Here is a 24,109-nt window from a genome sequence, read left to right as displayed (position 1 = left end):
CTAATACCACAACCACAGCACTTGCAAGTACCAATAAACAAGGCAGTAAGTACCAATAAACCTTGGAAAAGAACAACACTATCCCAAGCAAAAATATTTTGAAGCACAGGATAATTCACTTTAATTTTGAGGAAGCATTAGTCTTCCCTGGATTTTGGTCTACAGTAATTGTACAGTAAGTTTGATGTACAGTAATTTATTCCTACAAGAATTTCATTTTAATTGAGGGAAAGGTTCTCTAGTTAAAATACACATCCTGTTCAGCAACCTGTCTGCTCTCAGTTGAACACTGAACATTAAACTGACACTCCAAATACTTCTTTCTCTGTTCAGGTTCTGAAAAGTATTATATATGAGGGATCTTAAGAGACCTTTCACTAACACAGAAGATAAAGCTGACAGAAGGTAAATGATTTTCTGGCAAGCAGATAACACTATTAAAAAAAAAAAAACCTTCAGTAAGGAAGAAAAGATGCTAATGGAATGAAGAAGCATGCTATAACAGACAACATCAGCTCCTACAAGTATGACTATATCTAAAAGCAATGTGATGCTACACAGCTGGGCTGAATGTTAAATTTTCTGCAAACAGTAATATCAAAAATATAAACCCTCATTTTCTGAATTAATATAGACACATTCACTGGGCTTTTGTAACAACACTAGGAGCTAGTATTTAAAAAGAGTCTGCAGACTAAGGAGTATCAGACTATAATACCATAAAACTGCACCTAAACCTCTGGAGAAAGATTTGACACGTTTACCCTCTACAAACTCTTTAGAAAGGGACAAAAAAAGCATAGGTTTAAGTTGATAAATCCTAAAAGCAATGTGGCTTTCCATCTCCCCCTTCTGTTTATTATTCTATGCTCATACCTTGTAGAAAACAAATTCTAGGCTCTGGACGTTTCCGGATGAGCCTTCCCATGAAGAACTCACTGTCAAAGTCCTCTGTTCGGACAAAAGCTCCATATTTGCGAAACCCAACTTCATAGGGAGTAAACTCACACCATTCTAAGAACAAGACAACCAATTAGTGAGGATTTACTCACCTCAAAGTAAGTGTAGGTAAAAAAAATACTCATCTGATTTCTGTTTACACAAGTGTGACAGAAGGGAGTCTTTTCACTAAGTCTCTTCGACTTCTTTCACTATTACTGTGAACTTCCCTGCCATTCTTCTCATGGAGCCTCCATCTTACATACACATTAATATCAACTGCTGTACAGGCTTTCACTGACTCAATACAATCTTTTCTCTTCCTGGCTTTTTGGAGAGGAAAAAAAAACAACTTTTTTTGCTCCGTTTTGACTGTTACTGCAGAAATATCCTGCCCATTTCACCTCTACTTTAAACTTTTTTCATCATGTCAAAGGGAAGCTACTTCAATTTTCCCAGATTTTCCTCATGCTGTTTACTATCAGCAAATATTACAGTACTGACTTCACATCTCAGTTGACATACAGTGTTAGAATTCATTGTCTACTTATTGAAATGTCCCTTCATGCTTGAAAGCTTTCCACAAACATTTGAGAATTAAATTCATTGTCCTTCAACTTCTGCTATAAAATTCATTTTCCTTACGTACACTCACACACACATTCTTCCTGAAAAAAAGAAGAGCAACAAAAAGGAAAAAAATAATAGCGGTACGCAGATGGACACAACAGTTTGTGTTCCTGTCTCACTCTGTGATTGCTTGTTGCCTCGTGTTTAAAGTTGTAAGTGACATTGAATAGGACTGGCCTTTTTGTTCTGCAACTGTACAACCAACAAGAACCCAGGCTGTTAAATACCACTATTTTAATGACATATGCTGCAAGTTTTCCAATCCATCATTTTACCTGAATTTTCCATAAATCAGATATCTGAGATTATAAAAGAAAAATCCCAGCTATTTGAAGTAGGTCTCTTGATTACCAAGTACTTCAGTTCTCCAATGCAGACAAAGACTTACTTATTACAACAATCTTCCCTCCCTCTCAGCTCCTGAATATTTCAGACATGTTCTTGTAAAACATGCAGAGTGTCCAGCTGAGCTAATGCTCTTCCTTCATAGCCATAATGAAAACATTTGTAATTAGGATGACAACACACTGTTATTCATTACCCTATTGCCTCTTAAGCCCAGTTATCTGTTGTCAGCTGTTCATTACCTGAGTAGTGAGTTTCAACAAAAGACAATTGGAAATGTGTAGGTGAAAGGAATTTAGATTTTAGCAAACCAAAAGAAACCTGCCATGTTCATACCTGCAAAGTCACCACTACTAATATTGGGTCTCACATTGACAGCTGCATAGATAGGATAAGGGTTCTGGGCCCATTTCACTGCTTCTTGCTGATCAGACAGCTTTGATGGATCTTCCTGGTTATAAACAAAGAAGGAGAAACATACTAAGATAAATTCTGTCCCCATACTTCAATAATTTGAAGCTGTTTCTTACCATCTGACTGACAATTCAAAGTCCCTTTCCTCCCTCAGTCCATGCATGTAGTTAAGTTTTGTCAGGATATTTCTGCAGTTGTATAATTAGAATATCAGGTGTTATTAACAAGCTACTTACCCCTCTGATTTCAATTAGCGTAACAAATACTGCACAGTAATACAGTTTTGCAAAACCGATATCAACATTTTTTGGGCTTCGCCTGCCCAGTACAAAAGCTATTCATTTAACAAGTTATTCCAAATAAACGCTCAGTTTTTCTATAGCACTAATGTATAAAATTTCAAAATTCTTTAGTAAAGAGGGGTGCTGGGATATCTGAGGCAGAAAGAAACAAAAACCCTCTATGTTTATTCCTCAACACTGTCTATTCCCAAACAGCCTATGAAGGCAGAGACTAATTAATTTATTGACATTCAACATACGGGTGTGCTGAGGTCCCAACTGGAAGAGAAACATGAACTCTTTTACCTTCTGTTGTAGGAAATACTCCACAATAAGGCCCCACAAATCTGTGAAGGAAACTTTCCGTCCACTACTTTCCATTGAATTCAACTCCTGAAAATAGTATTTCAGTCGTTCTGGGGAAAACGCCCCTCCTTTGCTGCTGGACACAGTATCCTGAGCTCTGCTGATTGCATCTTGAAGATCTTTCTGTGACCAGTGAGGGTCTTGATACAATGTCGATAAACACCTGAAAATGATTACATTAATGTCATCAGTAAAAGCAGCCTTTATGTTAACAATGAATTATAGCTAGATATTATTACTTCTGTGAGTAATATTTACTTCATGGCTTGAGAAGTCTAGCTAAAAATAAGACATTGTTAAGAGCCAGTAATAATGGATCTCTGTGCTCTAAAACATGCTGAGAACCCTGAGACCTGTATGACAGCTTCACCCTGATTCCTAACTTATCTTTCACGGACATTATAAAAATCATATATTAGCTCACATGCTAACTTATGAGTTAACTTCAGGCGATAACGACTCTGAGAGACTAGCAGACAGCAAGGGTGCTATTGCACAGTAATAAAGGCCATAGCCTTCATCAGAACATAGGTCTGGTTAAAATGAGACATTAGTTTGGATGCTTGGTTTGAGGATGACCATATTTATTTGAAAGTCTGACTTTGAATCAAAAGGTTAGTTAAGAATGCTATACAAATAGAAGTTCATGCACAAAGCTATGGAAGGGAGGGTTATATTGTCAAGACTCAAAACTCAGTTAAATCATTTCACGAAAACAACATGTACTTATAGGAAGGATGGATTTCAACACACACTCCAAAAACTGAGCTACTGAAACATTCTAGCCATGTCTGACACTTCAGCACATTACTCCAGACTACCAAATCCAGTGCTATTCCCCCACTCAGCTGCATATGCCATTTCAGAAGGTAGTGACTTAGTGTTCTGCATACACGTTTCCAGTGTTGCACCACCTTGGTTATCTTCTTGGCAATAGTAAGTCCATGGGGAAAGTTTTTGAAGTCAGGGTTCTGAGGGAATACACAGCAGCTTTATTCGTGTAATAAGTTCTACTACTAGTTGCCATGCTTGCTAAAGCAGCAGATTTATAAATTTAGCCAATAGCTGTATGGTTTACAAGTGATAATGAATCTTTGACTCTTTAGGATCCCCATCAGAACTCTCACGTGAGATCTGATTAAATATTTAACTTCATTGTCTGTCTACAGATGGCAAAAATACAGTTCTGGCCTTATTTTTTGCATCAATACTGACATACTCAACTATAAGTTTCCGGAGTCAACACTGCACACAACTTACCAAGTAGAGCCAGAAATCCCACTCAGATACAGTGCAGCATCCAGAAGGCCCAGCCGCTGAAGCCCAGCTAGGCTGCCGTAGAATGAAGTCAGTGCTCTCATCCCACCTCCAGACCCCAGTACTGCTACAACTGGAACCTGCAGCCAGCAAACTCAGGAGTGTCAATCATAGACTTTTGAATTGCCAGTAAATCAACAGTCACACAGAAGTAATCCTGTTCAAGTCTCATTCTTAGATAGGAAATGAAATAACTGTTCCATTTACACTTCAATTAATTTTAGGTTTTATTTCAATCAGCACTCTTTTCCCTGTTTTGTAGTTGAAATACATGGCTTACTACAAAAACAGAAGTTATATTAGTGACAGTGACTTACTGAAACTGTCATGTATATTAACAGACATTTACTTGCATGCCATACAACATACACATTAGAATAAGGGAAAAAAAAAAAAAGGGAGCAGTGATTCTCTTAACAGCACCTGAAGATCACAGGGGAATGTATCAGGATATCTAGAAATAACTGTCTCCAAATCAGCAATTTAGAAGCTGGTTCTCTATGCTGAGCTTCAACTAAACCATTCTAAAATTGTCTCTCCCATCATCACAATTCAGAGCTCGAAGTCCAATATATAGGAGCTCAGTTAAAGAAAGTACATACATTCTGAAATTTCAAATTGTCGTGTTCCAAATCACACACATCCCTCGGAATTTTAGAAATACAAGATGTAAGACTTTGGAAATGAAATGCTGCAGGGATCTCTCATGTTAAATGTAAACCATATTCTGTTGGTTATGGGCAAAGAATTCTACAATACCTAACTAATTATCAACAAAGCACAAAGGATTGATGAATTTCTGTCTGTGCTCAATACCTCATCTTTCCGAGGGGATTCCTTTAAATTAAGAGTCTTCTTCAACGCCTCAGAAACTACTTTTTTCCTTTTGTCCACAAATTCTCTCTCCTCTTTACAGAGGTCAAAACCCAGACGTATATCTAGATCCCAAGTGCTGAAATAGAAATCAAAGCATACACAAAAAACAGTAAGTTCTGCAGGATTTGTAATTTCCTGGGAAAAGCATTTTCTGTAAACACATTCTAGGTGCTGACATGAATCACTGGATCAAACTGTTAGATTGCTACCACTCAGACTGCTGTCTGGAGTGTATGTCAATTTACTAGCTATTTTGTAGTAAGAGCATTTAGAATTAAAAATGAAACATCTCCCTGTAGTTTTTCTCTCTATGTCTAAATACAAAATTTGTGTCAGGCAGTCATTCAGGTTAAGCTTCAGGAATTTCACAGATAGGAAGAAAAGATTCTCAGTGGTTGAAAGAAAATTGTATGAGGATCAATTGAGAACACTGCATTGACATGGATGGAGAATGAGGGGAGAGTGATTTCAAAACAGAAGATTCTGGACTTAAGTGTCAGGAGGATATAACAGGAAAACAATAAACTTGCTATACGAGTTTTTGAAAGGGGAGGGGGATCTTCAGTTAATGACTATATACCCAATTACCCTACCAACTCATATGACAACTTCTCAATTTTGTGTGTTATTATTTCTTTAGCACTCCTTTTTTGCACTATTCCCCCATTCAAGCTCTTCATACATCGAGCTGTCCTTCCCTATTTGTCAGTACAGCACCGTGAATATTCTCAGAACTATCTGCATCTATCACAACTACTTAATATTTGCACCATCAGCTTCCCACACTTCATATGTTTAAGTGTTAGGAAAACAGAAAATGTTTTTCATATTTCAGCAGGATTGACACCAATCCAAGAGATAGTGTCTTCAAAGAGAATAGTCACATATGTGAAAAGAAAAATCATCAAGAAGGTTTGCTGTTGAATCTGTCCCAAGAGATTGATTGAGACAGCAGAGTTTCCCAGAGCAGCAGGGATAATCACTCAGCTCCCTGTGAGAGTTAAGACCTTTCCTCATTTTAGAGGTCTTTGAGGTTCCCACTCACCTCTCTTCAGCTTTCAAACTTATATCCAAACTTTGTCCCTGTGAAAACAGAACAAATCTTGCAATTGGTAGCAACTGCACAGGTGGCACTGCTAACTAAAGATTATTACATCAACATGGTCACCAGATACTAACTAGAACAGCACTCATTCACAAAACTACCTCTGTGGAACACCTTTTTCTTCAGTCTATTCCAAAAATTTTTAGTAGTCTGAAATAATTTATTTACAGTGACTAAACATGTACTCAGAGAGCAGACAAAACATTTATTTCTTCTGCAAGCTTCTTGCTTCTCTCCTCCTCCGATATTTTTGATTCTCATCTTTGCCAGCCATGAAAACATTTTTAGAAAAGCTGCACTGAGTAATCTCGCTATTTCATTCTAGATCTACAAGAAAACAGCACTCCTAAGAATCATGTGCAGTTTAACTTTCCAAATGCCTAAAACCGGTGGGGGGTATTCAAAGTATGTTAAAATAGGTGCAATAGTTGACATTACCTCTCCCAGAGAAACAACTCTATCAACTTCTTGTCCAACAGGAAGGGAATTAACTGGTACAGTCCCCTGTCCCAGAACTGTAGTATGCTTTTCAATATCAGGGTTCATCCCATCCTAATAAAAAATAAAATGTTGCGTGCTTCAGAAAAAACGTTAATGATATGACTGTCATTAAAAAAAAAAAAACATAGTAAAATAAAATAGCAAAGAATCCTGGAAATCATTACAACTAACCCTTTTCCAAAGCAGTCTAAGGCTTTCTGAGACCTTGGACTCCTATCCTGCTCTCTGCTTGAAGGATCTTTGCTGGGATTATTTCTGTCACTGAAACAGCTGTTTTTATTATTATTATATTTCTCTAACATAGCTGTCTGCCACACACAAAAACCTTTATCTCCAAACATAGTATTTTCCCCTAAATGGTTGTAGTGATACGTGTCAGAAAACCCACAAGTGAACTTGTATAGTCTTCAAAGCAGGATTTGAAATAGAGAAAAATGAATCCATATGAAGTGATGATAAATATCAACCTAAGCCTGCCCATCGATTCCTAATGCAGAACCAGGAAATACATCAGTTGAAGACAGAATTCTAGCCTAGAAAATTCTGATTTGACCTGGTACAACATTAGAGAGTTAACTCTGATTCTTATATCTGAAAGGTGTATCTGGAAGTGATAATTAACCTTAATAATGGATGACCCTTTCAGAACCACCAGTACCAACACGAAACTTGCTTTCAGTGCAAGCTTCTGAGATCCATGCATACTTAAACAATATATCCAAAACTGATATCCCTGGATATCTGAAGACATTCTCTGCCTTCCTATGATCAAATGAAGGCCATTCAGTTTATGTTTAAAGGCTTTTTATAGACCAGACACTGTTTTCAGGGTGGATTTATTCTAAAGTGTTTATAACTTTCGTAGCAGCCAGGACAGCTACTTACCTGTAGGACAGATATGGTTTGCTCCAACTCCACTTGCAGTTCTGGATGCATTTCTTTGTCCATGTGAAAAACAAAGGAGGTTCCATAATCCTTCTCATTATCTGGTCTCCAAGGAATACACAGCTGCTTCTGATACGCCCCTGGAACAGACAGCTTGACCTCGCAGCTACCTGTATATTAGAATAAGAAGTTTAGACTGCAGAATCCATTTGCTGAAAATCAAATACTTTTGTCAAATGTAGCTGAGAATATGAAAACACAAGACTCTCAAGTCTCTCTCATGGGGCATCCAATGGAAGTGACCCAATATTATTTTGCTTTTAATACTAAATTAACTAACAAAGTCAATTTTGTAGCCAACAAATAAGAATACACTTGATAGACAGTAAGGAGTCTCCCCTCTCTCCCAGGGAATAAACATGCTGAGAAGTAGGTCTTCCTTAGACTCTGCAGGCAGACATACCTTGCTGTTTCTCTTTCATTTTTTCTTCTTTGTTGACGGTGCCTTGCAGAGACAAACAAGGATGAACCTATGAAAAGAAGAAAACAGCTCTGGTTATGAAGTTTGAATTCATTTTTTTGTTGAAGCTTAATCCACCCAGTATAGTAGGGATTCGGCTTACAGCTACAATCTTTCAAAAAAAAAAAAAAAACAACGCAAAAAAAACATTATTTGAATGATCAATATAATCCATAAAGAGCAAGTATTGTTTTAGCAAGAAGGGATTATATGCTCTAGTTTCAGAATAAAAACCACTTCTATTCCAGATTTTTTTTCAACCTGTACCTCATATTTACAAGTTTACCTTTTTCCTCCTCTTTCTTTCTTCTGTGTATGTTTATCTTTTTTTTTTTTTTTAATGGACATGTGAGTACCTATACAGAATCTGTTCAGATCCTAGAAAACGCTTCATAAATTCTACCATGACATTTTGTCTTGGATTATCCATGTCCTCATGAAACAGTGTCTCACACCAATCCATCTTCACCTTCCCTTCTAGGACAGGGGATACAAAATTTATTTAGCCATAACTGCTCTCATAGATAGCAAACATATCTACTGCTTGAACATAAGACTGATTTGCTGAGGGAAATATGAACACAAGGGGCTCTATACTGTGAAATAGTCTGCAGAACTGAGCTATTACAAGCCATCAATTTTTTCCTGAAAAATGGAGGTAAGGAGTTCTCTCGTTGAAACGCAGAGTTTTAATCTGCATTTCAACAATGAGAGAACTCCTTCCCTCCCTTCTTTCCCCTATTAAAAATTGGCATTTCAGCCCCTTTCCTTTGGAAAAAGAAAAAAAAAAGATTTTTAATGTATAATGTACTTTTTCTTTTTTTTTAAAATCCTGATCACCCGAAGAGAACAAACAAATACCTCCAGAATTATGATCTACTTAATAATGGCAATGAGAAAATCCTAGAAATAATAGATGTTAAGATAAGGAGGAAGACTACACCCAATCAGCACCTAGGCTAGAAAACTCAGGACGGTCCTCAAGACTCACTAGCCTTCTTAAGAGTTTTTTGTTTACATATTTTAAACAGGTATACTGGAAAAAAAAACACCCTTCCCAGGAGTTGTTATCAAGTTTCAAAAACCTGAGGAAATTTTTTAAAACAGCAAATTCAAAAGCAGAGGCAAGTGCTGGAGAGAATATGAGTTATTTGGATCCAGGTGTTGAATCTTAAACAATTCTTGTCCTCTAACTATTAAACACCTACGTTCAGGGGTAAATCCCAATGCCCATAACTGACTTCAGTATACTCACCACAAGTACTCCATTGGTCAATACCTCTGTAGGGGTATCTGAGCTGTGAAAGGAAGAGGTTTAATGCAAATGAGTTCTAGTTTTAATTTTTGTGTCATCCTACTTTACAAACTAACTCTCTGGATAAGAGGCAGGAGAGGAAGGTCCTTATTGCAACATATTATGCAAACTAGACTGACACTATTTCCCTTGGCAGAATAACAGAAAAAAAATGACTGAAGGAAAAATTCCTCTACCACTATAAACGTCATTATTTTGATAACCTAAAGAGAAGCTGAGGTTAAATAGACTGTCATACAGATAACCTGTATACTTTAAGTGTGTAAAGCTTTCCACTCTTAATTAATTCAGCTTATGCAAAATATGTTGAAGCAACTTCCTTTGCAGTGTTGCCATTCCCATAAAAATCAAACTTTTATTTCCTCTTTGGTACCCCCAAATTTTGGTGGTGGGCACTTTAAGAACACTTGCAATCAGCCATTAGTGACCAACTTACGCACCACAGAAAAGCATAACGCATTAGCCTTCTCATGGACAAGACTGTCACTGCTCAGAAAAAAGCGACTAATACATCTCTCTAGAGCACAAGTTGATTTAGCTCTTCAGGTAAAACTCACCATTTCTCCAAGCAGAACTCTACATCCAGCTCTTCATTATCCTTTAAAAATAAAAGTTGGACACAGGTGACCCTTGAATGTGAGTATGATTACGACAATCTTTTCCATGAGATTAAGTTTTTCTCCTGTTAAAAATGATAGTAACTACTTCTGTTGCTTTTACAAAAACTCGAGTGAAGTTTTAGAATGCTTAAAGTTCCGCCTTTTTTGTTGCTGTTCTTTAAACACTCCTGTCCTCCCAGGCATTTTCTATGTGACCAGACACATCTATGTTTGATGAGACAAGTGCACATTAGTGAGACTTGGCTCTCCGATCCATTACCCTGCTTTTCAAAAACACTCTTCCAGCTCAAGCACCACTGCAGTGCTGCCTCTGAAAACAGCTTCTACAGGAGACTTGGTGTTTCTTCCCATTTATTATTTCAACAGACTACACTCCTAGCTCATTGCTGCCTTTATTTTGTCATGTATAGACTTTGACCCAGCCATCTTTCCCCCTGCCATAGCAGTAAATGATTGACCCAGCGCAGCTTTTAAAAGAACTAAGTACAAGTCAACTTCGGTGATTCTCTTTCACTGAAGTTACAGCTTCCAGTTCCCTAGTTACTGATCAAGACTACTTTTTAAGCATTCAGCAGATAGGATAATGTTGTGGGAACAATGGAGTTACTAAGCCTCCTTCTGTGATCACAAATCATTTGGAGGGCCTGTGACACTGACCAAAACCTCCCTGCTAACTGCATACCAGTTCATCTGCTTCTGACCATACTGTCAGCACTGAAGCCAGATTTCTCAAGAAAACACATCATTAGCTCACCTGTACTCCAGGCCTATTGTGTTTGAGGCAATTACAAAAGAGATCGGATTGGTGACATGATTTTAGTTATGTAAAATAAGCTGTCTTTTTGCAAGGCCATAAATTGGTGCATAGGGACTGACAGCAGCTCATAGGCACCAATGTCACTCTCATGAAGCAGAAGTTACATTTAACTGAACACAGCTCAGTAAAAAATAAACTGTTCTTAAGCTTTTGACTTAGTAAACATAGAGGTAGCCTTTGCAGCAGTAAATTTCTTCATTGCAAACTGATGATGATTAAATAAATAAGATAGTCTGCAATCCACAAAACAGCTGACCACAAATGCCTTTCATTTTAAGCCCAGTTTACAAGTCTCTTGCCTGTTAAAAAAAGAAAAAAAAAAAAACCTTCCAAAAGATTTCAACATCTTCTGAAAGACAGAAGTCACCCCAAAGTTTTGTTTAGCTGCACATCCCAAAGACTGTGGAACACACACAAAAAAAATCACTTGCTATTTTAGAAACATCTCAGATAACAGTAAGCCCATATACACTGCTATCTGTTGCTACATTTTCCCCTTGTGGCCTCTACAACAGTCAGATGCATGGAACAAGCATGTACTGCTTGATTTCTGTAACATGAGCTGTAGCTATTCAGAGCTCCGGGGAAGGAGCTGTGGACTAACCTCGGGGTTCAACTTGAAAGTGCGCAGCAGAGGCTGACCTGGCTTCATACCTCCTACATCGAAGACGATGGAAGTGAGTTCATCGCTGACTAGGACATCCTTGTCATAGAGTGTCAATTCCAGAATGTTCTAAAACCAAACAAACAGTCTCAAGTGAAGACAGAAGGACTTTCATGAGCCTCAATAGTTGTAAACAACAGTCATTTTTTGCATTAATCAGTACCTCTGCCCTTTCCCATCCCTGAAGGGAATTCATTATATGCATATTCACTTATGCATAGTTAAGCACAAAGCTTCTATTTGACAGTGTTTAGCTAAAGCTTTTTCTCAGCTTCCCAGCTAGAGAGAGGTCACAGCAGAACATGTGGGGGGTTCTCTCCACCAGGTTGCCACAGATTTGCCTGAAGAACGAAAAGCGATATCCACCCTTTCAGCATGACTCAGTCGAGGATATTGCAGGGACCTATCACTTCTTGCTCAGCACTGTCTCAGAACAGTTAAGTTCAGCAGAAACTAACCGAAACAGAAGCAACAAACTACATATGGCAACAACGAAAAACAGCCTTGAAAAAAAATAGTTTTCAGCTAAACAAGGCTGAACTTAAATTTGTGCTGGTTTAGCCTCACAGCAGCAACCAGACTGCGGCTTCATGAGCCTGCAGGGGAAGAAAAAGCACACACACTCAAAAGTTTAGTTTGCAATTTTCTTACAATTTCTCTAAGTCCATTAGCATTCCACCTTCATCACCAACCACTACAGAAAGGCACTCCAGGTGAGAGGGATAATTTCTTGTTAATAAACCTTATTCCAAAGCCTAGGATGTTATTCAAAGCAATGGTTCAATGCTAAAAATAATCTTTTAAAAATACTTTTTCCTTCCCTCTGCCATGAGATTACTTTGAGAATGAATGCTGATATCCTAAAAAAATTGTTTAATGTTTCATTAGGTCCTGCTAAGAGGACCTAACATACTGTTTCTATTAAGAGCTTGAATTTAGCTTTTCTTGATCATTGGAACTAATGGCTAGACATCGATGAAGGGACAGATAAGACATCTGGCTAAGCGAGAGTGATTTGTAATTTAGTTCCCATTACCTTCCCTTAGATGCTTGGAATCCTAGACAATATGCAGTGTAAGACAAGCAGAGCTAGAAGAAAGCAACAGCTACAAGGTGGAAGTAGAAGCAACCATCAAACAGTAACATGCATTATCAAAAATTTCATTTATCTGATAGTGCCTAACTTCCCTTTCTTGAGTTGCATAACAAGGACATTTACAGTAAATTCTAGTTGTAGTTTGCAAAAAATGGTGCAGTTATAAACAGCTGTGGTTATCACTAGACGTGTTACAGCTTTTGGTACCACTGAAGAAGACCACCACCTTACACATGCCAGTGCTTTTGAGGATAAAGATCCCTTGGTTTTGAATGAATTGTCAAAAGCAAGCCAACATACAAATGCAGACAGTCCAACCAGCTCCACAAAGGGCGTTCCTTACCTTGACAGCACTATGGATTCGATACTGGAAGGTTTCATTCCACTCTGGGTTATCAGAGTTGTCAACAACCTGAGTTCGGTAGACCATGGGAGATGCAGTGGGCAATTTCAGTTCCACATAGCAGTCTGCTTTTGACACTAAAGCAGAGAGTGCAGAGACATATCACAACTACTTTAATCAAACACATTCTTTCCCATGAACTCCTAACTTACTAAATTGCATTGCATCATAAAAAATAATGTGCAAAATTAAGAGCAAATCTGTAGAGCAAATGTATTTAATGAAGTGCACATCTTTAAACAGCAGCAAATTGAACATTAGGTGTCAATGTTTCTTCTTTCTGGTTCATCCAAACCATAAAACCCTTCATGAAAAGGACTACTATTCAAAATGAGGAAGATATTTCAGAACAGGACTGCTGATACCAGGGCCAAGGTAAGATCATTTCCTTGCCGTCACAGTCCTGTTAATTCAACATGAACTATTGTGAACTTCCTTCCATTAATTTGCCCTGAACTTACCCCATGAAATACAAATTCATTTTTAAGGTTTTGCTTTCAACACCAAGAATTGAGTAGTGGTACTGTATCGAGGAACAATGCAGCTATAATAGAAAAGGAACTAACTAACTAGACTCCTTTACTGCTATTTCATTTTCTGAGCTACACACAGCTGCTGCCAGACCACACTGTTGGTCTAGCCTCTCTCACATAATACATCCTTTCACAGAATTACAGAATGGTTGAAGTTGGAAGGAACCTCTTGAGGTCATCTTGTCTATCCCCCTGCTCAAGCAGGGTCATCTAGAGAAGGTTGCCTAGGACAGACTCCGGTGAAATTTTTAATATCCCCAAGGATGGTGACTTCAAAGACTCTCCAGGCAACCTGTGCCAGTCTTCAGTCACCTTCAGTAAAAATAAATAAAATTCTCATTATGTTCAGCTCGAACACTGTGCTTGTTTGTGCTCATTGCCTCATCTTGTCACTGAGCACCACTGAAAAGAGCCTTGCTCTATTTTCTTAACACTCTACTTTCAGATATTTGTACACAACGAAATTTGCAAGCCTTTTCTTCTCTAGGTTAAGTAGTCCCAGCTCTCTCAGCCTTCGCTCACGGGAGAGATGCTCCAATCCATTAGTAGACTTAGTGGCCCTTCACTAGACTTTCTTCAGTAGTTCCATCTCTCTCACAGCAGACAGAACAGCACTGGACACAGCACTCCAGGAGTGGCCCCACCAGTGATGAATACAGTGAAAGGATCATGTCCCTTGACCTGCTGGCACCACTCCTCTTAATGCAGCCCAGGATACCAAGAGCCTTCTGAGCAGCAAGGGTACACTACTGACTCCTGTTCAGCTTGGTATCCACCAGGACCCCACATGTGCTTTACTGCCAAGCTGCTTTCCAGCCAATTAGCCCCCAGTACATACAGGTGACTGGGGCTGATCCTCTGCAGGTGCAGGATTTGTCACTTCAGCTTGCTGATTTGCATGAGGTTCCTATCAGCCCACTTTTCCAGTCTGTCAAGGTCTTTGAACAGTAGCATGACCCCCTGGCACCATCAGCCACTCCTCCCAGTTTTCTGTCATCAGCCAACTTGCTGAGGGAACATTGCTCCATCATCCAGATCATTAATGAAGATGCTGAAAAGTAGTGGACACACTATGTACACCCTGCAGTACAGCACTACCTACTGGTGTAAGAATCACTGATCACTGTCCTCTGAGTTGTGCCATTCAGCCAGTTTTGAATCCACTTCAATGCTCATCCAGCCCATACGTCATCAGCTTTTCTATGAGGATCTTACCGGACGCAGTGTCAAAAGCCTTACTGAAGTCAAAGTAGACAATATCCTCCACTGCTGTAAGCCCATCTTGTTTGGCCAGGAGATCAATCTCCTCTATTTTCATTCCCTGAAAATAACTGATTCTGTCTTAAGTGTCCTTCCTTCTTCCAGTTAAGGCCTCTTTAATAATGCAAATGTGGAACTAGAGTTGAACAGAAAGGCCGTAACTCTCGTCACAATACACATGTTCAAGCCCTCAACATTTCAGCAGCTTTCCCATTCCCTGTACAATCATTTAACATTACAGTGGTCTGATGGTGGATGTCACAAACAAACTTAAGTCAAGCAGACCATCTTACTGTATTAACTCTAAAAATTATTCAGGACTCAATTCCTTCAAAGATCCAAATACCCCAAAACAGCCCTGAGAGCTTCACTCAACACAGATGCATAAGAGGAAGGGAACATATACCCTGCTATCACAAAAAGAAATAGGTTAAAAAAAAAAAGCTTGTCTTGGAATCAGTCAATCACCTACCCCTTAAAAAATTTCAACAATGTAAACAAAATAAGCAGAAATATGAAAGAAAATACTGTAACTAACTGAGAAAAACATCTGGAAGCTAGAATTTAAGTGAAAATTTATACTTCCAGGTACAGGAAGACTGTTCAGCAACTGCAAGGGTGAACCCTCCCATAACCTGAGTGCTGAATTCAGACAGAGGACTATCAAACAGGCCACAGTAGGTCATCAAGAAAAGGAGCAAGGAAGTAAAATGGTACTAGGACTCACCTTATCTTGTTCTGCAAAGCAGTAGGGTTAATCTGTAGCTTGGCTACACATTACACCTTCAAAATGTATATATACATAATGACTTACAAGAAAGACCATTGTACAAACATAAAAACAATACACTACATGTAGGTAAGAAGTTCACATAACACAGGTTGTATTGTTACAGATGACCTGTGAATAAAGTATCTGTTTTCATAATACGTTTACTAAATACTTACACAGATCTGTACCCTTGATGTTTCTGGCTCGGAGGACTTTTACAGTTAGGTTGTAGTAAGGGTGCTTCTCCCACTGAAAAGACAGGAACAAGGCTCAGCATGCAACTCAACTGCAATACCTGTTCTGTAACCACACTAGTATCAATCCAGAGAGAAGGTCCAGACCAGTCAGACCAAAATAAACTATTCATGACTCCGTTTGGGAATACAAACAGTATTTTTAGTTTCCTGGAGGAAGTCTAAAGGAGGCTAGAAGTAAACTCAATTCCCTTTCAGCATGGCAACGAATGATTCTTAGGGTAACTCCTCACAGACTTCAGAAATTAAGTTCCTGATTTAGGGTTTCCTGTAATTATAGATCATTTTTTAATTGCTTCATTAGCTCATTCCTGATGAAGGAAAAAAAAGAAACTGAAGCTCCTCAAATAATTTCAATTATAACTTGCCTAGTTTCTTCAGAGCACTTGCTAAGGGCATATGCATGGTTGAGTAATAGCAGATGTGGCAAGAACCTTAATAGTTGAATTAATTAGCCTAATGTATGAAGATGTAGAAAGCACATGCTGTTTACAATGAGGGAAAAAAAAAATATACTTTCTTATAGAAACATACTTCATGGCAATTTAAGCAACAAAAGAAAATCCTGAAATTCCTGTTCATTCCGGACTGTAATTCATATCAGTACTCTAAAAAGTGCATGCTACTTTACCAGTATAGATCAAAAAGCAATTCTTGTTCTTGAAAACTTCTGCAAGGCTATTTTTGGAAGGTAGTACCTAACTGCCCAGGTATGAGGGAAAATATAAACCTGACTACATCCTAGACAATCATGAAGGAGACAAGGGTGAGTGGCAGGGGACGACAAGAGAAAATAGTTTCAAAGGATTTGGTGCAGACTGGACAAAGGCAATTGTGTAAGGCTTGTGAACAGAATTGGATTCTGCCTCCTATTCCTTAGTTATAAGACAAACCAGGACAAAATAATGGCCAGCTACAAACGTTTCTATTAAATCCCACTTCAAAATGCTTTCCACAACTGGTCATTAGCCGTATATTCATCATTTTCTACATGGTGGACTTGAGACCACAGTTTAATTTCAGATATGCTAAGCATTCATTGACAACTGAATTCAACAGGATCTTTGCTTGAAACAAAGTGCTGTAGAGTGCCAAATGTTATATCAAAATGCTGGCCCTTCGTATCACTAATTAGGATCTCAAAAAAATAAGAATAAACAATGAACCCTTGACTGTCAAACTGTTCTTGAATACTCCCTATCTAATACATGGAATTGCACTGTGCAGTCACAAACTCATGGAGTTTTCCTCATTTCTTATCACCTTAAGATATTTGGTAGCTTTTGAAAAACAGGGTTTGAATAACAGACTAAAAAACAGGACATAACTAGTACACTGAACATCTTTGTACTGAGTGCCATCCACCATGAGCACCAAAGCTAAAAGTTACATGCATAGCCTAAGATACCTCATACTCAACTGCCAAATAAAATTTGAGCAAATAAACTCCAATTATGCTATTACTAAAGAGTTTTTATTTGCAGCATCAACACATTCAAGATGTTCCTTCCCCCATTTGTTTCTGGTAGCAAGACATGCCTTTACTTCTGATTTCATCCTGAGCTCTGCTCTTCAGATGCTTTTTCTTTGTTTTTAAATATTTCCTAATCACCTGTATTTTTTTTTCAGTCACAGCATAGTTTCTCAGGCAAAGCCTGCCCTTCTTTCTACCTCCTCAAGCTGTGGAATGGACTACAGAAAGAAATTCAAGACTGCATAATTTATTCTCACCAACCTCCTGAAGGTGCTACAACTCTTCAGGTTGTTGAAAAGTGAAGCTACATCACCATACTCTCACTGCTGCCAAAGCCATCTTCACTAATGTAGCTATCACCTTGAATTCAGCCACTAATGGCAGAGGAAGCACAGAATACCATAAAGATAAGCACATTGCTCTTTTACTGCACACCATCTGTCAACACAGTCACATGTTCAAAAGTTCCTTCCAAAGGTCTCCAGCACCCATTGATTTGAAGCCAGTCATTACATAGCTGAGGATACATTTCCCATGCCTGGATCATAATTTAAGGGCATATAGTGCAAGAGAGATCTTCCTGTGCTCCCAAGGCTGTGTTATCAATATGCCAGAACCTCACCTTCTGCCTCTTGTAATTATATTTTAGCCAAGGTTGTAGCATACTACAAGATGAGCTTACAGAGTAATGAAGCCTGAGTATTAGATGTGCTCTATCTGAACAAATCTCGGAAGAGGCAGGCAAGAAATGTGTGTGGGAAATTTATGACAAATAACTACAGTTCTGTCTACACCAGCATACATGACAATGTACCAATGTACATGACAATAGATGCAAGCAACAAATTTCTAATTTGCAGTTTAATGATTCTTCAGAACCACCCCTTTTTCAGAGCTCAGGAGAATCCGTCTGAAACAAAAAACATGAAATCCTCAAGTGAGAGTACAAGACTCAATTCTCACACCCTCAGCCCTGCTAACAACTGCCTGTACCTTTCATCTAAACTGAAGGTGGTGATGCAGCAGCGAGGGACTATAAAACAGGTTATCCCAGGTACAGGATCCAGTAGTCTTCACTCATATATCCCAGAATACCTACCTTTATACAGTGGGATGTAAGTACTGAAATCCTCCCCACATCTCACAGTGGACACAGAGGACTCACCATAAGCATGACAGTTTAATTAGAGAAATGTTCACAATAGTAAATAAAAATGCAGCTGCTAAACCGTAGTTTGTGTTTGCTGCTACCAGGCAAAGGGGTAGCTAAGTAAGAAAAATCAACTTTATCAAGGGAGAATGTCCCCCCCCCCCCCCATTTTGTTCTTGCTCCCAAGTAAAAATGCTGCCTACAAGTCCCCTCCTCCTAATTTCAGCCACGGTATCTTGCCAAGTTTGCTATTAAACCCAGAAGCAAATTCCTATCTTTCCCAGGTACTCTTTGCATTTTCCCTCTTTGTCCTAAGTGTTCACCCACCGTTAGGTATGGAGACTAAGACCCTGAACTGCAGTCTTCTGGAAGACAAGTTTTATAACCAGTCAGGTGATAACGAGTACTGCAAACAGCTCGGTATAACAACAGCAGTGGCAAACACTGGGCTCACTCTAAGCTTACGTTGCTTTCAGAATTGGGAAACAGGCTAACTTTGGAAAATTTATTAGAATAGATTAGATCATACTGAATTCACCAACAAAGCCAAAGACTGATATGCTTCCCTTCCCTTGACCACTTGCTATTAAAAAGTCAAAACAAAATTTCTCCCTACCAGTCAACACAACCTTGCTTTTTTAAGTAGTGTCTATTTTTTTAATGTATTGATTTATGTAAGGAGCACTGGAGTGAAAGCACCACATCCTTTGATTTACTGATTAATGAAAATCACAGCAGGCTAATAGCCTCTCCTACCCTGACTTGCTAAGTAGCGAACAACATTAAAAAAACAACACTCAAGTCAGCAACAATCATTTTGTATCACAAAGCAAACAGTAGACCAAAGTGGCAGCAAACCATCCTCTGATATTTAATGGTCACCTCAATTTTAACTTCCAGATTTATGGTAAGGGAGACAGGTAATCAGGTGACAGATCAGATCTTCCAGACAAAGACTCCTTCTCAAAGAGCTAAGTACAATTCGAAATTGAGGTTATTGGGCATACCGCCTTGTACAATGGACTGATTATAAAGCAGCTGAAGGGCAAACACATTGTAACCGCTTATCAAATGTGCCTGTACTGCATTATGAATGGGTGGTTTAAGTCATACTCTAAAGCAGACAAACTATAAAGCCCTATGGGATAAGATGGACAGCAAAAAGGAAGGGAAAGGCAGTCAAGGATATTTTACAAGAAAACATGTAAGCACCATTCTGTCTCTACTACTGAGAAGCCTGATATGCTGGAGTTCCCCCAAAAAAGTATCAGCTTGTGTTCCCCAGAACCCAAGGAAACAGAGACCTGCTCTGCATTGTTTCACGCAGAACCCAAATTTATATATATATATTTTTTTTTAAAAAAAAAAGAATCTACATCAGCATTTTCGTTATCCACATCAGCATTTTCGTCATCCAAAATTTTCATCCAGTGATAAACTTTTTGGTTAATCTCTGCAGAAGTGCAGGACTGGTTTTTACATATGTGCACTAACAGGAAGTCATTGCCAAACAGATCAGCTAAGGAATGCTGTCTCAAAGACAACACAATTGGTCTTACCCGCCAGTGATAAAATCCAGTCTCTTTTCTCTCCTTTCTTTGGAAAAGCACAGCTGCCAGAAAAGGCAGCACTCTGTGTGGAACCGGGCCCCGAAGCACCTCACAGAACATGGAAAAAAAATGGCCTGTTATCTCAGGAGAAAACCTGGCAAGAAAACACAGAAGAGTCCCTAGGTTCCTGACTGTGAAGAGCTGCTTACTACAGGCTTGGTCTGAAGTTTTGCACATGAGCAGGCTTCGTTCCAACTGCGAGAAGCAGAGGTGTGGCTTGTGCTTGCCAAACAACCCAGTTCAAAGCCTCACTGGCAGGTTTTTCAAATCCTGGTGCAAGATAGCAGCAAAGCAGCACTGGACAGGGAAGCTCTGAGTAGGAGGAAGTACTGCTATGATTAAGCCACAACCTCACAACTGCCAGTCCAGATTTTCTTTGACCTGATTTAGTACTTTGACTGTTTCAAAACCTTTCCAGATTCCAGCACACCATAAAAGAACATTTTAAAATAGAAATGAATTCACATCTTGCAAGCCAGAGGAAAAGCTGTATTTCTTGTTGCCTGCAGCTGTTCACAGAAGTTTCTGGGAGGCCTGAAGTGAGACACTATGGCTTGTCCTGCATTAGGACTCGGAGAAAAAAAAAAAAAATACAGCACCATATCTAACCTTGCACTGTGTGAGCTGTTTGCACAAATCCATTATTTATACTCCCCCTTTCCATGTAGCATTGTCTTCATTCTTCCACCAAAGGTTCTTGAAAAGTTGTACAATAGATAAGGCCATGGTTCTATGTGCTTTAAGAAATATCATAGTAGCAAAGGCAATTGTTTGCTCGAAGTGATGTTTGTTAACAGCTGCTGACAGCTGTCTCACCTGCAGGTTTTTACTAAAGAGTACAAATTGAAAAACCAAACAAAAAACTGCACTGTTTCAACAGTTAGAAAGTGGTAGCAAACATATGAAAGCCAGTAATGTAGCATGTCACCAGCACAGACAAACGTGATAACGTGACACAATCTCAGTAAGGTCCCATTAATTAGTCATTTCCTGTCATTAGTGTCATTCACTAGCTTAGGATTTAAGAAAATTAATAAAGCATCGGTGCTGGTATTTGTAGCACAAACAAGTCAGTACTAGTCAGTGAATCCACAGACTTACAGTCAACGCACAGGCTGAAAATGAATACAGTACCATTGCAAAACAGCCAGCAGTTGCTTTAAACTCCCATGTTGCATTAAATGGTATGGTAAACACAGCTGAAAAAGCAATTTCTTTGCATTTCTCCATACCATTGCACTTAAAAGTGAAGGAGGACCCTATTCAGTTATATTTATAACAGAAAAATTACAGAACCATAAGCATGATTTAACTAATATAGCTCATGCATGTAAATTACGGGAAAATTGAGGCTGCCTCATACAGTAAGCTAACATGGAAAAATCACACATTCTAACAGTTTATTACAAGCAGTATTAAAAACATCCATTTTATCTTGCGAGTGCCCAATTTTACTTAAATCAGTCTTACCTGCCTTTTCCTGAAGTTCTCTGCACTCTTCCAATGAGATCTCAGTACAAGGATTGTATGTTTATAGAATTTCTCTCTCACAAGAAAAACTGAAAGCTCTTTAAAACATATACATAAGAACAGTTCCACAGTCACATATCATGCACAATGTTTGGGTACAGCTTTATCTATCTGTAGATACTGTTGACAGCCAACTTAATATCAAAAGTAGAGTTGCTTGCTTCTGTCATTTCCTATCCAACTAAGAAAACAAGCAAAGAAAATGGCTTCAAAACATGAGAAGAGAAAGATGGCCTCACATCTGGTAACTTTATTTCTGCTAGGATTAGTATCCCCACAGTGGTAAAGGTAGATGTCTATCTACATTTCATTCAGTTAATTTTCTGTCAGCAAGTATGAACAATTAACACCATTGCTAACCGGATTATATAGTGCATAAAATGTGCATAAGTAAGGCAAGCAACCCCTTTTTGCTCCCATTAACAGCACTGAAAGGAGAGCTGCAAAGTCAGAAAAGATGAAGATTCCAAAGGACAGTATCAATTTATTTTTTTTTTTATTCTCCATGGGGTGTTTTTCTACAGAAGTAACAGCATACCAATGCCTTCAACTAACTGTCATGAAGACAAAGACTCTTCCTCAGAGACTTAATCTCCTTCCTATATGATGGGAAAACTGAACATCTGTATTTCATTTCCAACACTAGGCTCCTCTATGACCTACAATTCAAGCAACTGCAAATCTGTGAACCTAAACATTTCCTGATTTGGTCACACAGAGTTCAATCACCTTCCCCCTGAAACAGCATAACACCACTCAAAAAAACATGTCAATAATTTTAGTATTCTCTAGTAAGTATGTGTTTAATGGTATAAGACTTTCAAAAACATTATTCAAAGAATACAGAAGTGTTTTTAGTAGGATTTTGAGAACATTCACAAGCAATTTATGAACTTGTCGATCTAAAAACCAAAGTTGTGAAGTGGTAATAGCTGTCATATGACACCATCTCATTTGGATTACACATTATTAAAGCAGGAGTGATACTGGGAGCCCCTCCATTGAGCCTGACTTCCAGGAGAAAGCGAGGACTAACATACAAAAAATAATCTAGAGCAGCCCAGAAAACTTAACCTCACAATGACTGAAACACACTGGTTCACAACATTTATTACAATCCATTGCTTTAGACAAACCTGCTGTATGGTTCAGTAAAACCAAACCACATTGCAAGAACCAACCAAAATATTACGGCACAAACCACATCTCTGTAAAAGGTATGCAAGAGAGGTGAACAGAGGCACAACCTTAACCGTGAAAGTAAGAGCACAATGGAGTTCCTCATATGTGAATACAGCTCTCCTGGTAGCAGATAACTAACGTAAATAAAAATCATACTAACAGCACTAAACCTAAGATGGGTAAAAATCAGAGCAATATTGTTATATCTGTATACAAAGAATACAGGGCCTTGATAAATACCCTTCTGTCGTTCTCAATGATCTGTAAACACAACTCTCCCAAAACATCCTCCCTCTGTACCTGAACTAGTATATAAAGATCTATACAGAATGTGCAAATTGAATATAAGTATTTTTAGGCTCTCTTCTTCAAATAGAAGAAATACAAGGTTAAAAACACCAACACCACCCATCCCCTCTTCTCAGCTTCTACAGAAAGACATCAGTAGCAATACTGCCCAAGATCTCCAAATACAAAAGTAGCAAAACACTGGACCAAGAAATCCAAAGGAATGCACAGCATATAAACAATAAATACAAACACATGGAAAAATAGAAGAACAGTTATCAAGGGAAATTATTAACAGTGATAAATGAAAGTCAATTAGGACTCTTGCCAGCCTACAGCAGATTTGTTCCTAAAAACACACCCATGTAACAATGGCTTAACTAAACCTATGAAGTTAGCTGAGATCCAGTTACACCTTAGGCAGACAGGCTTTATTACTTGATCATTAAGAGGTGGTATCTGACAGTTATATGTCATGCGCCATATTATTTAATCATTACATATTTATAAGTATTGCTAGACCAGAATGTTTAGAGTCAAAGATCAACTCAGTTGGGTTACTTGCTACTGCTGCCTTTTCAGTAATGATGCTCAGATTATTTCTGCACGAAACATTTTAATATCCCTAGTACCAACTTGCTAGAGATTAAAGATTTCGGAAAAAGAAGTTAGACAAAAATATTACAGCCTACAACGAGTATGGTACAATCCAGTTTTTGTAGTTAAGACTTCTGGCCCAAATGTAACTTCAGAACAGTACCAGCCTGCACAGAACACAACTGTTCTAAAGCATTTAAAACAGAGAGATATTGAAATAGTCTAGATTTTACTTCAGTGCTGGCAAGTGAGCCAGGGACTGAAGAACGTTATATACACAAATCGCAAATGTAGTCTAGAAGCTCAAGCAATAACTGTAGTTCAATCCCTTGAAAAGTTGTTTTACAGGGTGTTCTTCGCTTTTT

General features: G+C 38.5%; 1 protein-coding gene across 2 annotated transcripts in view; it reads right to left on the bottom strand.

Moving 5' to 3' along the window:
• PLA2G4F (phospholipase A2 group IVF) overlaps positions 1 to 22,562 on the bottom strand; it is a 28,820-nt gene extending 6,258 nt beyond the window's left edge. For both annotated transcript variants that reach the window (XM_013192185.3, XM_048065183.2), the window contains exons 1-15: positions 20,097 to 22,562; positions 15,836 to 15,908; positions 13,035 to 13,171; positions 11,536 to 11,664; positions 10,052 to 10,092; positions 9,435 to 9,477; positions 8,123 to 8,189; positions 7,660 to 7,829; positions 6,712 to 6,825; positions 6,214 to 6,251; positions 5,109 to 5,244; positions 4,236 to 4,372; positions 2,916 to 3,138; positions 2,251 to 2,365; positions 877 to 1,014 (exon numbers count right to left, since the gene is read on the bottom strand). In XM_013192185.3, coding sequence (XP_013047639.1) covers positions 877 to 1,014; positions 2,251 to 2,365; positions 2,916 to 3,138; positions 4,236 to 4,372; positions 5,109 to 5,244; positions 6,214 to 6,251; positions 6,712 to 6,825; positions 7,660 to 7,829; positions 8,123 to 8,189; positions 9,435 to 9,477; positions 10,052 to 10,092; positions 11,536 to 11,664; positions 13,035 to 13,171; positions 15,836 to 15,908; positions 20,097 to 20,324 — 1,789 coding nt within the window. In that variant the 5' untranslated portion in view covers positions 20,325 to 22,562. The remainder of the gene's footprint in view (positions 1 to 876; positions 1,015 to 2,250; positions 2,366 to 2,915; positions 3,139 to 4,235; positions 4,373 to 5,108; positions 5,245 to 6,213; positions 6,252 to 6,711; positions 6,826 to 7,659; positions 7,830 to 8,122; positions 8,190 to 9,434; positions 9,478 to 10,051; positions 10,093 to 11,535; positions 11,665 to 13,034; positions 13,172 to 15,835; positions 15,909 to 20,096) is intronic.
• Between the last annotated feature and the right edge of the window lie 1,547 nt (positions 22,563 to 24,109).

This window comes from Anser cygnoides, chromosome 5 (genome assembly GCF_040182565.1).
Source record: "Anser cygnoides isolate HZ-2024a breed goose chromosome 5, Taihu_goose_T2T_genome, whole genome shotgun sequence".
NCBI classification, from domain to species: Eukaryota; Metazoa; Chordata; class Aves; order Anseriformes; family Anatidae; genus Anser; species Anser cygnoides.
Note: the sequence above shows the minus strand (reverse complement) of the source record. Positions and strands in the feature narration are given on the sequence as shown.